This window comes from Syngnathoides biaculeatus, chromosome 6, assembly GCF_019802595.1.
Source record: "Syngnathoides biaculeatus isolate LvHL_M chromosome 6, ASM1980259v1, whole genome shotgun sequence".
NCBI classification, from domain to species: domain Eukaryota; kingdom Metazoa; phylum Chordata; class Actinopteri; order Syngnathiformes; family Syngnathidae; genus Syngnathoides; species Syngnathoides biaculeatus.
Window position 1 is genome coordinate 18,068,342 of NC_084645.1, and position 14,456 is coordinate 18,082,797.

A 14,456-nucleotide genomic window follows, 5' to 3' on the forward strand; every position below is an offset into this window, starting at 1 on the left:
AAAACACCCCCAAAGCATGATGCTACCACCGCCATGCTTCACAGTAGGGATGGTGTTCTTGGGATGGAGCTCATCAGTCGTCTTCCTCCAAACACGGTTAGTGGAATTATGACCAAAAAGTTCAATTTTGGTCTCATCTGACCACAAAACCTTCGCCCATGACTCCTCTGTATCATCCAAATGGTCATTGGCACACTAAAGACAGGCCTTGGCATGTGCAGGTTTAAGCACGGGAACCTTCCGTGCCATGCATGATTTCAAACCATGACGTCTTAGTGTATTACCAACAGTCACCTGGAAACTGTGGTCCCAGCTCTTTTCAGGGTTTGACCAAGTACTGTCGTGTAGTTCTGGGCTCACCTTTCTCAGGATCATTGAGACCCCACAAGGTGATCTCTTTCATGGGGCTCCAATCTGATTGAGCTTGACTGTCATGTTTAGCTTCTTCCATTTTCTAATGATTGCTCCAAAAGTAGACTTTTTTTCACCACGCTACTTGGCAATTTCTCTGTAGCCCTTTCCAGCTGTGTGGAGTTGTACCATTTTTTTCTCTGGTGTCTTTGGACACCTTTTTGGTCTTGGCCATGTTACAACTTTGAGTCTTACTGATTGCATGGGGTGGACACGTGTCTTTATGCAGCTAACGACCTCACACAGGTGCAACTGATTCAGGATAATACATGGAGTGGAGGTGGACTTTTAAAGGCAGACTAACAGGTCTTTGTGGGTCAAAAATCGTACCTAATAAACACGTGTTCAAATACTTATTTGCAGCCATATCACACAAAACGTTAAAAAAAAATAATAATTCATCGTGATTTCTGGATTTTTCTTTTTAGATTATGTCACAGTGGAGATGCACCTACGATGAAAATTTCAAACCCCTCCATGATTTCTAACTGGAAGTACTTGCAATACAGCAGTGTTCAAATATTTTCTTCACTGTAAGTGCCTCAGAAAATGGATGGATGGATTACAAAAGCTCCATAAAATGCACAATAGTCTTAGTTCACTACATCACTGAATTTTACATTCACCCTCTCTCAACACTTCTTACAATTGTTTCTTTCTATATCAATACTGTCAGCAGCCTTGTTGCAAGAGATTGAACCAAATGTTAAACAGTAAATAGCCTATAGACTCAGCTTCAGTTTAATTTTCAGATCATAGGTTCAGAAAGCTCAAAGCAAAGTTAGTAGTCACAAGTTGTAGAGTTTTGCTCAGCATTTAGAGTACTGTTACACTAACAACTATTCACCAGACATATCAGCATACTTCCCTGCAACAAAACAAGACTGAATTGAATTTGTTACTCTCTCATAATAACACAGGCTTCTACAATCAGAGGAGAATCAAATGCAGGTATCACTACATCCCTAGCAATAACATTTCTGATCCATCCCTGTCAAAATGTTTTCAAAATGTGTCTGACCTGTTATACATGTTCAATATTTTGCTGTACAGTTTCCTTGATAAACAACAGAGTTGCATTCATACAGCAGTGGCATAATCTGAAAGTTTGAACACGCTGTAGTCTAACACTTACGATGCTGTGAAAAAGTATTCACTGCCTTCTTCAATTCTTACATTTTTGCATACAGCAGTTTCCCTACTTGTGAACAGCACATATTGAACGTATATATTTACATAGTGGCACAAGAAGACAATGTGAGCTGTGCTTGCTTGTGTCATTTGTTTGTTTTATGGTCTAGAAGTGTTTTCATCCAAGTATTTGCCAGGATGACTAACCCTGCATTAGAGCAGGTACAGGAACATGAAAAAGTATTGCCCCCCCTTCACAAATTCTTTGATTTTTGTATAGATTCCACACTAAGTTTAAGATCATCAAACGAACGTAAAGGATATAACTATCCTATTTTGGGCCATTTTGAACAGATCAAAAGATCTAAAAAAGCTGCAACAAAATTAGATGATTCAAAGAAATTCCAGAAAAATCGTTTTATACAGTAATTGACATCAGTCAGTCTGAAAGTGTTACAAAAGCCATTTCTAAAGCTTTAAGATTCCAGCGGACCATAGGATGAGCCATTGTCTTCACAGTGAGAGAACATGGAAAATTGGAAAGGGTTCCCAAGAGTGGCCGGCCTACAAAGATTAACCCAAGAGAACAACAACGACTCATCCATGAGGCCACAAAGGAAATACAGACAATTTCTATTAAAAAAAACTTTAAAAAACTGCCACGCTTGTCTCAGATATTTCAGTGTTCATGACAACAAAAGAATCTGATAGACGGCAAAAAAAGCCTTCTATGGCAGAGAAACGCTAATCTTGCTTTTTTTTTGGGGGGGGGGGGGAATACCAAAGACTTTTTGGAAGGTGTGTGTCTCATTACTGGCGTACATCTACCACAGCATTTCAGATTTGACCTACAGTCAAATATGGGGGTTATAGTGTGATGGTCTTTGATTCCTGAACTCCTTCAGGACCTGGAAAATTTGCTGTGCTAGATGGAACCATAATTTCTGCTCTCTAATCGAATATCTGAAGGACAGTGTTCAGCCATCAGGTTGTGACCTCATGCTGAAGAGCACTTGGGTTACGCAGCACAATAATGATCCAAAACACTTAAAAACAAAACACTGCTTAAAAGACAAAATGAAGGTTTTGGAGTGGCCTAGTCTAAACAATCTGATTGAAATGCAGTGGCATGCCCATAAAAAGGCCATTCATGCTTGAAAACCTTCAATTTTTCCTGAATTCAAACAATTCTGAAAGGAAGAGTAGGGCCAAATATCGCCATAGAGATCTGAAAGGCTCATTGCCACTTAAAGAAGATGCGTGAATTCAGTGGATGCTGTTAAGGATGGGGGAACCAGTTATTAGTTTAGGAGGACTTTACTTTTTCTAAATAAATGAGATCGCCATTAAAATACAGCATTTAAAGTTCACTTGGGATATTTCTCTAATGGCACGAACTTTCTTTGATGATCTTAAAGTGGCAAAAATATAGGAATTTGACAAGGGGGCCAATAATTTCTCATGGCACTGTACTTACTTTCATGCAGGATTAAAGTCATCCATCCATTGCTCCATTTTCTGAAGCGCTTCTTCTCAGAAGGGTAGCAGGAGTGCTGGAGCCTATCCCAGCTATCTTTGGGCAGGAGAACTGGTTCCCAGCCAATCGAAGGCAGGAGTGAAGTCATCATAGCAAATATTTGTAAGAAAATGACTTCAAGGCCATTATCAAATGAAACATGCAAGCATGGCACACAGTCTTCTTGTGGTGTTACGCAAAGTTGTTTAATCTGCATCGTTTACAGCCTTAAATTGGCAGATTGCAGATTTTTATTTCATTAAAATATAATAGCCAAATACTGTATATTGATCGAAGCAATGGGCCATTTTTGAAAACTTATGCCACCAAGCCAGTCAATAATGTACAGTGCACAGTCTATCAACTTTAACACGTAACCCAACCCAATGTTAACACATAATAGATTGTAAACTTACCAATTTTTCTTCCTTGCTCATGTTTTTCTTTTCCTCTACGTTGGCTTTATGCATTGCATGAATCTCTGAAAAATCACATTTGTCAAGATCTTGAATCAAAAACCTCTCCTCGTCCGTCATCTCCTAAAACAGGTGAAAGGTTAGTTAGACCAGACAAAGTAGAAAAAGGTTTGACACTACACAAAGCATTAGTCCAATTTTCAGAAGTGTTATCATTTTTATGTAAAAGCTATTGATTTGGAAATTTCCATTTAGATCACTGTTCCCTTATCGTGTTTGTGACTCTGTAACATGACGGATACTAAGGAAAAGGCAGTTTGACATGCCTGCTTCATATTTTCAACTTTTTTAAGTAACGCTTAATATCTTATGAATAACTGGCACCAGTAAAAGGTTGCTCCTATTTTATGAATCATATCAGAAGACAGTGGTTAAAATTAATGTCATGGTAAGACCTGAGCCTTATATTATCCTCAAACTGTCAAAGAAAAATGTATGAAAGAACTGGAGCATCTTCAAATAATCAGTGATGAAAGTAACAGCCTTAAAAATAGCCAACTGACTTACTTTTTCAGAAAATTGTAATCAATTACAGTGGTATTTTTTTCAATTATGCAAATGCTATAATTTTATTCGACAATTGAAGGTGTATTCATCAGGCCAGCGCCTATTCTTCGTGAGACGGCAAAAGACAACTGCACTGATGACTACTGACTGACAAACAGTCCCACACAAAATGAGTGGAGAATTAGTGAGTTGTGAGGACTGAGGAAACTAAATTTGCCAGTAAAATACCCTAATTTAACTCAAGTCTAGGCATTCCTTTTCCTCAAGCTTAAAGGACAGAATGTAATCAAATGCACATTTTGCCATGGGCCTGTGCTTCTCCATGTCAGAGTCGAGAAATTCCAAACTCATGAAACATCTTTCACTGGCACATCCTTCTATAAAATTAGAGGCCATTAACGCTAAAGGAGATTGAGACACTGCCGCGTCCCACACGTCCTATTGCTGGCTAAACTGGCAGCAATGTTTGATGTAGAGGTTGAGCTGCTGTTGACCATCGGTGAATTGCACTCATTCAAAGCAGTAAAGTAGGAAAGCAATTCTTAAGTATAGCACCATTGAGGATGATGACAAACACTAAACAGGATTTTAATGAACTTCATCACTTAGTCAACCATTTTTGCCAGTGCACACTGTATAAGGTCAATAGAGAAAAAATGAAAACCAATGATCTCGAGAGCAACACAAAGTGTACACTTGCACAAACACGGTGCCTGTATGCATATCCAGTCAGTGAGTGTATTTAACCATGATTGACAAAAACAACAGGAGGCCGGCACTGAGGGCAGTGGACCGAGAAGAGTTTTTTTCCTCCTCTAATATAACAGTTTAATTGGATTTGTTCATATGCAGAGAAGCTACTTGTATGGATTAGCATATCAATGCATTCACACAAATCATATTTTCAAGTGCATTGAGCACTAAGCAGTGCAAAATTAATTCTGCATGATACACACCCAGGCTTGGCTCATCATTTTCTCTGCACAAAAGACACTGACTGACATCAATACAAACAATGGTAGTTTTACTTAAACATTTTACACAATTTTTCGAAAACAAGCTAGCAATATTTTGATTTTTTTCGTTTTAGCTAAGATATTACTTGAGATTAATTAGTTAAGGACAATATACAGTGCATCTTGAAAGTATTCAGATCTTTTCCACATTTTAGATTATAGCTTCATACTCAAATTAAAAATAGATTCCTCCCCTCAAAATTCTAAACTCAACAACCCAAGATGGAAATGTTTTTTCTCCCATTTATTAAGTAAAATGCGTAAATATGAATACACACCCATATAAATTTGTACATACAGCATATGTACAGTATATACGCATTACTCTTAATCTTGCATCCAATGACAAGTTTTGAGTCACCTCAGGCACTACTAGTCCAATGGGATTTTCACGACTAGTTCTTCACTTGAAAATAGGAATCTAAAAATGTATTACGTGTTCACATAATGTGCTTAATTTCAGAACAATATTTTCAAAAAAAAGGATCCTTTTGTTTTGATCGTATGGGTCAAAGCAAAATCATGCATTGTAAAAATTGTACATTCAGTGTAAGTAAGTTTTTTTTTTCCAGAATTATGGTTAACTTGGTGCGTATTAGATGAGAAATTATGGTAGGTCATCATATTCACACAGACTATTTCTTTGAAAAATCTAATATACTATAGATAAGACGTCATGTTTTGAGTAGAAGGATAGCAGGATATTGATGTTGAGCATTACACATGGGTATAATGTTTTTCCTGTTTTTGACAGTCAATTTGTCGTAGGATGGATGAATGAAATTTTGGGGATTCCTACTATCTGAGAAATTGCGGTACTTTGTGTACATTGTAGACTTCATGTTTGGAGGAAAACAGGAATTTCTTATTACCGGGGAATACCATCCACATGGCGTCAGGCTATGGAGATAAATGTTTTCAGCAGCATAAATTGAGAGAGTGGGAGTCTGGATTGACAGTAATGTAGCAATGTACAGAGACTTCCAGAAGTTTCTTCAGGACAACCCTGTGAATGTTCCCGACAGCCCCAGCCAGAGGGCCACTAGAACCGGATTAAACATCTCAGAGATCAGAAAATGCCTTTGCTCCAATGGAGTTTCCTGTGTGCTGCAAATAGGACTGGACCAAATTGCTCTAAGATGGATTTGCCAAGCTTGTGGCAATTCAAAAAGTCTTGAGGCTGTCATTGAGGCCACAGATGCATTTAGAAAATATTGAGCAAATGCTAAGAATACTATAGTATACTATAATACTTATGTACAAGGTGATTTCTTTTTATTATTAATAGCAAATTGTCATACTTTTAAAAATATATCTATGTCTCCATTACAGGGTGTTGCATGTACTGTAGAATTTTGAGGGCAAAATTAGCTTTCATTTTAGAATAAGGCTGTGGATAAAATTTACAAAAAATATTTTAGATAAAAACTGCATTTTTTTAGATGCAGTTGATAGGGAAATTTGATGTACACATGGTCAAGTAGGTTTTTTTTATAATTTACTTATTTTACCACAATACTCAACCTATATATTGAATGGTCAAACATTTTAAAAGTGAGACAAAATTACATTTCAAAACTTGAAAACTATATTCAAATTCATTAAAACATTCTAGTAATTACAAGAATGACGGGCAATATATCTACTGTTTAACAGTTGTTTGTATACCAAAACAGCATTAATTTTCCAATCACCCATTTCCATTTACCTTTCTCCAATCAGTGAAGAAATTCTCTCGAAAAATTGTTTTAGTTGTGTATTCATGCTCCAACATCTGGGCAAAGAAAAAAGCCACTTCCTCAGCAGCACGGCTCAGCTTCACTGCCTGACCTGGAATAATACCATCAAAGCAGTGCTGTTATGATTTTGATTTGATGATTTATTGTATTGTATATTATGATTGAAGATGATTTACTCTTAGTTGATGCATGCAGGAGATTAACAATTTCCACATTACCAATCCCTTTAATTCACTTGAGACAATCACTCCGAACACACATGACAGAATAAGAGAAAAGGATAAAAAGTTATTGTAAAATGAAACCCAACATCTCCAGAGTCCTGTTTAATCAGTTAATTTATAGATGAGTGCTCTGGGACAAGGACAAAACTCAAACAAAAATATGCACCCTGGGCAAATTGTACAGATTAAACCATCTCCCTACAGAAAAGCCCTCTGGCTCAGCAGCTAAACAAACATAACTAAACAAAAAAGAAAAAAAAAAGGGGGGGGTGAGAACTATACAGTCAGTCAATCACTGTTTGACCCAGTACACCTTGAATTGAGGGGATCAATCAATCTCTCAGGTCCATTGCACATCGGGTGTCGTGGCTGAACTAGAGTACGGTTGTGCAACCAGGTTGCTCAATAAAAATTTGAATTGCAGGTAAACAGAGTCACGTCACACATAAAATGGTCAATCAAAAATGTTTTTCTACCAAAAATGACGTTTAGTGATAATTAAATATTTCATAAGTACCGGAGGTTTAAAAGCAAAGCGCGCAGTCTCTGTTGCTGAAATGGAGTCAATGAATAGCGCATTTATTTGGCAATAGCATTTCAAATATCCATGTTCTCTCCTTCATTCTTACCCCCGCTTTTCTAACACACTAGTTATATAAAGGAAAAGCAGACCTGCAAGAGGACAGCATGTGGAAGTTACAGGAGAAACTGTGGGCGTGGAGGGGACGCTAAAGGCACGCCCCCCCAGAAAGTACATAATGCCTGTATGTGTTTTGTGCTAAACAACATAGGTTTGGCTAAGGTCCCCCAAAAATGGCACCAACAAAGAGATATGCTCACAAAGAACAAACAACCGCCGTGAACAACACACTGTTTCGACATTGCTAACTTAATGCTAACTCTCAATGGAAAACCCTATTATGGGCTTTAGGATAAGCAGCTAAGAAAATGGATGAATGCAGCCCTATGGGGGCACAAACCAGTGCAATCTGTAGGCTGGTCCCAAGCCCGGATAAATGCAGAGGGTTGCGTCAGGAAGGGCATCCGGCGTAAAAACTGTGCCAAACAAATATGAGCGTTCATCTAAAGAATCCCATACTGGATCGGTCGTGGCCCAGGTTAACAACGCCCGCCCCCGGCACTGCTAACCTGCAGGGCGTCGGTGGAAATTCAGCCACTGTGGGTCGAAGACAAAGAAGAGGAGGAAACCGGATCCAGTGTCAGAAGAAAAAGAGGAATGCACAGAGCCTACAACTGAGTCTAGGGACTTTGAATGTTGGGACTATGACAGGAAAAGCTCAGGAGTTGGTTGACATGATGATTAGGAGAAAGTTTGATATTCTGTGCATCCAAGAGAGGAGGTGGAAAGGTAGTAAGGCTAGAAGTTTGGGAGCAGGGTTTAAATTATTCTACCACGGAGTAGATGGGAAGAGTAGGGGTTATTTTAAAAGGAAGAGCTGGCTAAGAATGTCTTGGAGGTAAAAAGAGTATCCGATCGAGTGATGAGACTAAAATTTGAAATTGAGGGTGTTATGTATCATGTGGTTAGCGGCTATGTCCCACAGCTAGGATGTGACCTAGAGTTGAAAGAGAAATTCTGGAAGGAACTAGATGAAGTCGTTCTGACCATCCCAGACAGCGAGAGAGTTGTGATTGGTGCAGATTGTAATGGACATATTGGTAAAGGAAACAGGGGCGATGAAGAAGTGATGGGTAAGTACGGCATCCAGGAAAGGAACTTTGAGGGACAGATGGTGGTGGACTTTGCAAAAAGGATGGAGATGGCTGTAGTGAACACTTATTTCCAGAAGAGGGAGGAACATATAGTGACCTACAAGAGTGGAGGTAGAACCACGCAGGTAGATTATATTTTGTGCAGACGATGCAATCTGAAGGAGGTTACTGACTGTAAAGTAGTGGTAGGGGAGAGTGTAGCTCGACAGCATAGGATGGTAGTATGTAGGATGACTCTGGTGGTGGGGGTAGGAAGATTAAGAAGACAAAGGTAGAGCAGAGAACCATGTGGTGGAAGCTGAGAAAGGAAGAATGTTGTGCTACCTTCCGGAAAGAGGTGAGACAGGCTCTCGATGGACAACCGAAGCTCCCGGAAGACTGGACGACGACAGCCAAAGTGATCAGAGAGACAGGCAGGAGACTACTTGGTGTGTCATCTGGTAGGAAAGGGGAGAAGGAGACTTGGTGGTGGAACTCCAAAATACAGGGAGTCATACAAGGAAAGAGATTAGCGAAGAAGAAGTGGGATACTGAGAGGACTGAGGAGAGGCGAAAGGAGTACATCGAGATGCGACGTAGGGCAAAGGTAGAGGTGGCAAAGGCTAAACAAGAGGCATATGAAGACAAGTACACCAGGTTGGACACGAAAGAAGGAGAAAAGGATCTCTACAGGTTGGCCAGACAGAGGGATAGAGATGGGAAGGATGTGCAGCAGGTTAGGGTGATTAAGGATAGAGATGGAAATGTGTTGACTGGTGCCAGTAGTGTGCTTAATAGATGGAAAGAATACTTTGAGAAGTTGATGAATGAAGAAAATGAGAGAAGAAAGAGTTGAAGAGGCAAGAGTGAAGGACCAGGAAGTGGAAATGATTACCAAGGGGGAAGTCAGAAAAGCACTACAAAGGATGAAAAATGGGAAGGCAGTTGGTCCTGATGACATACCGGTAGAGGTATGGAAGCAATTTGGAGAGATGGCTGTAGAGTTTTTCACCAACTTATTCAACAGAATACTAGCGGGCGAAAAGATGCCTGAAGAATGGAGGAAAAGTGTTCTAGTTCCCATTTTTAAGAACAAAGGGGATGTTCAGAGCTGTGGGAACTATAGAGGAATGAAGTTGATGAGCCACACAATGAGAGAAGTATGTTAAAATAGTACAGGACATGTATGATGGCAGCAGAACAATGGTGAGGTGTGCCTTAGGTGTGACAGAGGAATTTAAGGTGGAGGTGGGACTGCATCACTCTGAGCCCCTTCCTGTTTGCAGTAGTAATGGATAGGCTGACAGATGAGGTTAGACTGGAATCCCCTTGGACCATGATGTTCGCAGATGATATTGTGATATGCAGTGAAAGCAGGGAGCATGCAGAGGTACAATTGGAAAGATGGAGACATGCACTGGAAAGGAGAGGAATGAAGATTAGCCGAAGTAAAACAGAATATATGTGCGTGAATGAGAAAAGTGGAGGGGGAAGAGTGAGGCTACAGGGAGAAGAGATAGCGAGGGTGGACGACTTCAAATATTTAGGGTCAACAATCCAGAGCAATGGTGAGTGTGGTAAGGAAGTGAAGAAACGGGTCCAAGCAGGTTGGAACAGCTGGCGAAAGGTGTCTGGTGTGTTATGTGACAGAAGAGTCTCTGCTAGGATGAAGGGCAAAGTTTACAAAACAGTGTTGAGGCCGGCCATGATGTACGGATTAGAGACGGTGGCACTGAAGAAACAACAGGAAGCAGAACTGGAGGTGGCAGAAATGAAGATGTTGAGGTTCTCGCTCGGAGTGACCAGGTTGGAGAGCATTAGAAATGAGCTCATTAGAGGGACAGCCAAAGCTAGATGTTTTGGAGACAAGATTCGAGAGAGCAGACTTCCATGGTTTGGACATGTTCAGAGGCGAGAGAGTGGGTATATTGGTAGAAGGATGCTGAGGATGGAGCTCCCAGGCAAAAGAGCGAGAGGAAGACCAAAGAGAAGGTTTATGGATGTGGTGAGGGAAGACATGAGGGCAGTTGGTGTTAGAGAGGAAGATGCAGGAGATAGGCTAAGATGGCAAAAGATGACACGGTGTGTCGACCCCTAACGGGACAAGCCGAAAGGAAAAGAAGAAGAAGAAGCTAAGAAAATGGATGGATGGATGTTTATAACCTGACGTCTTAAAGTGTGCTTACTGAAAGTAGAAAACACAAAATGGTTTAAAAAAAAAAAAAAAGACTAAATAAGGTTTTTTTTTTTAAAATTACAACTATTTTTACTCAGCAGCACTACTGTGGGGGAAAAGGTAAAATAGTATTTAATTGTATTTATTTCACCAAAATCCTTATTTTCAGATTATATTTAATGGAGTAATTATTGAAGGTTTGTGGCTTTATTTTGGACGCTTCCTGTATTTTCATAGGTTGGAGGCTTTACTTTGAAGGACGGTCGAAATGATGGTTGTTTGTGTCTCTCTGACTGCTTTCAGTCTACCTGAGAGGTATGTTGCAGATGTGAACTCACAAACTTTTGCCCATTTTCTTCAGCTATTATTTCATCAAACCACAGAAATATAACAAAACTGTGAAGGAGCCTTTGCTGTGTCCTGCCCTTTCTATACACAGAACCCAACACAGTAGTTAGTTGGATGTCGTGTAGACCATTCTGTGCGCTGCTGGCAGCAGTGGTAGGCTGTGCACTCTCCACTCGCATTTTCATACTTTCCTTGCCTTAGTTTCTTCAAATCATAAAATACTTTATATTTTGCACACTGGCTTAAATTGCTCTTCGCCAATTTGGCAACATCGCCACACACAATCGACAGTGAGTGACTTGGCATCTCATGTTTATCAAAGAAAAAGTCTTTTGAGATGAGTATGTGTTTAGGTGTGCCATGATAGGATTTCTTTTTGAAAACATTTTCAGAAAAATTCAAGATACGTTTTTTATGTCATAGATACGGTGACATTTGAGCATAACATCATGTCCACAGTCAAAATTCTACCTTTGTAATCAAAAACATGAGCACAACCTGTGTAATATTATCTCGTTTAATAAATAAAAAGTAGTGCTGGATTTGACAAGAGCAAACAAAGAGAAAGGCAAATAAAGGTCAAATATAAATAGGGCATCTTGACAACAGTCAAGTATCAAAATTTTATATTAAAGTTTAATTTAAATCTTAACTGACCCGTTTTAGAGGTTATGTTTTTTCAAAACCTTTGTTTTCATTCATAATGGCTTTGACCTTATATACACTTTTAATGAAAGCTCCCAGTGGCAACTTTCCACTAAACAGCCTTTGTGCATCTTGACTGAGCATTTTGTGGCATATTAATATCTTGGGTTTATGGCTGTGCATTTATGATCTTAGACCAGCTGACTAAGAATAAGACATTTTTTGTACTACTGCAAATTTTCAAAATCTTCAGTTTTTTCAAAGTAATATAAAGAAACCTCGAGAGAGAAAAATATTTCCTTCATCTCCCTTCACCTAAGGGTAACGTTAATGGTAATGTTGAAGGTCAAGTGTGACTTTTAGTATGTTATTAATGAAAAAAACAGCAGCCGGTTTGGACCCATCCGTCTTTTCACCACAAAACGTGATTTTGACGTATATGGCTTTTCGCCATGAAAACCCTCTCGAGGGATTTGTTTTCAACAAGAAGCAGGATGTGATGTTGGAGGCAGTAGTGCGGTCAAGCAGACTAGTTTGTTTCTATTAGTTTTACCTGGGGGAAGATAGCTCGTTGTTCCTTCGTGTTAGCCAAACTGCCGCCTCGTCGCATTGCTGGATATTGCTCAAACACTCGGGAGGATGTATTTACCCTTCATAAGTTTCCAAGAAACCCGGTTCATCATGAAAAATGGATTGCAAAGAATGAGAGCTTCGTGGGTTCCAAATGACAGGTAGGTGTGTATACAGCTACTAAAAAAAATAATAGTTTAGGGGGGACTACGTAATATCTCTCATAACGTGACAAAAGATCCGCATACGTATGACAGTGGTGCTAAATGGGTCGATGTGCGCGTCGGACGGCTTCTGTGTTGGGCTCGCCGGCGAAGGCTTCCGCGTCATGCCTCACGCACGAGCACAGCTTCGGCCTGGCTGGCTCATACATGCTGTCTGGGAGTCTGTTGTTAGTTAGAAGTGATCTGCATATCATCTGATCATGGCTCGAAACAATAGGGTAATATTGCCCCGGACACTTCACTCAATTGTGAGATGATCTCTTCTTCTAAAAGAGTTTCCATGTCTGAAGGTTTGTGTCCCATAGTAGAAACCACAGCATGTTTTCAATGTCCGGGGTGACATCACGGACAGTACATACAGCCAATATGGCGACCACTTCGATTTCAAATGACACTTCAGCAACTTTGCGCATGGATGACGCGCTCTCCGCTCATATTTATTTTTTCATATGGACATTGAAGTCAATAATGTTATGTATTTTTCATTTCAATATCTATTTTAGAATGTTTATAGGATGACACTTGACCTTTAAAGTGGGACTGTCATCCCTATAAACATTTTAAAATAGATATTGTAATGAAAAATACATGTAACAGTATTCACTTCAATCTCTATACGGAAAAAAAAAAGTGAGCGGAGAGCCCGTCATCCATGCAGAAAGTTGCACAATTGGTGTCCCTCGACATCCAAGTGGTCGCCATATTAGTCACGTCATCTGTCCTTGACGTCATCATCACATCCGCCGTTGAAATCGCCCAGTGCCTGCTACTATGGAAGCCGAACAACAGAGATATTCAGGTTTTTCCGACGCCCCTTCTGACACTGACACGGCCAAACCGCATCCCCGTCCGGTCCACTTCCGCAGCGGTGATGAGCAATCGCGGCTCATCGCAGCCGGCCGGTGAGGCTTATGACAGAGCAGAGCGGTGCTGCTTTGGGGGGCGCTCACAGTCAAGCCGGGGCGCTTCGTGCGCGCATGCAACTGAGTGACGCATTCTCGGCTGGGTTCTTCAGAGCCACCCCCGTCGCAAAGCCCAACACGGAGCCTTCGCAGAAGCTGTGACCACCGAATGCGGCACCTCAGCCGGTGTGGCTGATTTTCGGCGCCGTGGTATATAAGGAGGAGGTGGAGCTGAGAAATGCTGCTTTTAGGGGTATGTTCAAAGCCGCCGCAGTACGTGATGAACAATATCGAGACAAGGCTCAGTGAAACATTGTTGGCTGGGCGACGCGCACATCGACATTTCATACGCGGATCTTTTGTTACGTTATGAGAGAGATCAATTACGTGGTCCGCCCCAAACTATTATTTTTTTTTTAATTAGCTGTATACACACCTACCTGTTATTTGGAACCTACAAAGCTCTCGTCCTCTGCACCCGTGCAATCCATTTTTCACAACGAACAGGGTCTCTTTCAAACTTATGAAGGGTAATTCCATTCTCCCGAGTGTTTAAGCAATATCCAGCAATGCAATGAGCCGGCATTTTGGCTAACACAAAGGAACAACGAGTTACCTTCCCGGAGGTAAAACTAATGGAAACAAATGAGACCACGAGGGGGCGCCGCTGTCCTTTACGTCACTTCCTGCTTCTTCTCGAAAACAAATCCCTGAGAGGATTTTCATGGCGGGAGTTACAAAAAGCTGTATAAGTCAAAATCATGTTTTGTGGTCAGCACCTGCAACGTGGCATCATATTCGGCGAAGGAGAAAGGTCTGTGTTACAACAAACAGGTGTTGGTCTAGCATCTCACTATA

General features: G+C 40.5%; 1 protein-coding gene across 6 annotated transcripts in view; it reads right to left on the reverse strand.

Moving 5' to 3' along the window:
• The window catches only part of zgc:173742 (DNA topoisomerase I, mitochondrial), a 47,936-nt gene that overhangs the window by 20,306 nt on the left and 13,174 nt on the right, over nucleotides 1-14,456 (reverse strand). For all 6 annotated transcript variants that reach the window (XM_061821506.1, XM_061821507.1, XM_061821505.1 and 3 more), the window contains 2 exons: nucleotides 6,766-6,887; nucleotides 3,475-3,597 (listed from right to left, as the gene is read on the reverse strand). In XM_061821506.1, coding sequence (XP_061677490.1) covers nucleotides 3,475-3,597; nucleotides 6,766-6,887 — 245 coding nt within the window. The remainder of the gene's footprint in view (nucleotides 1-3,474; nucleotides 3,598-6,765; nucleotides 6,888-14,456) is intronic.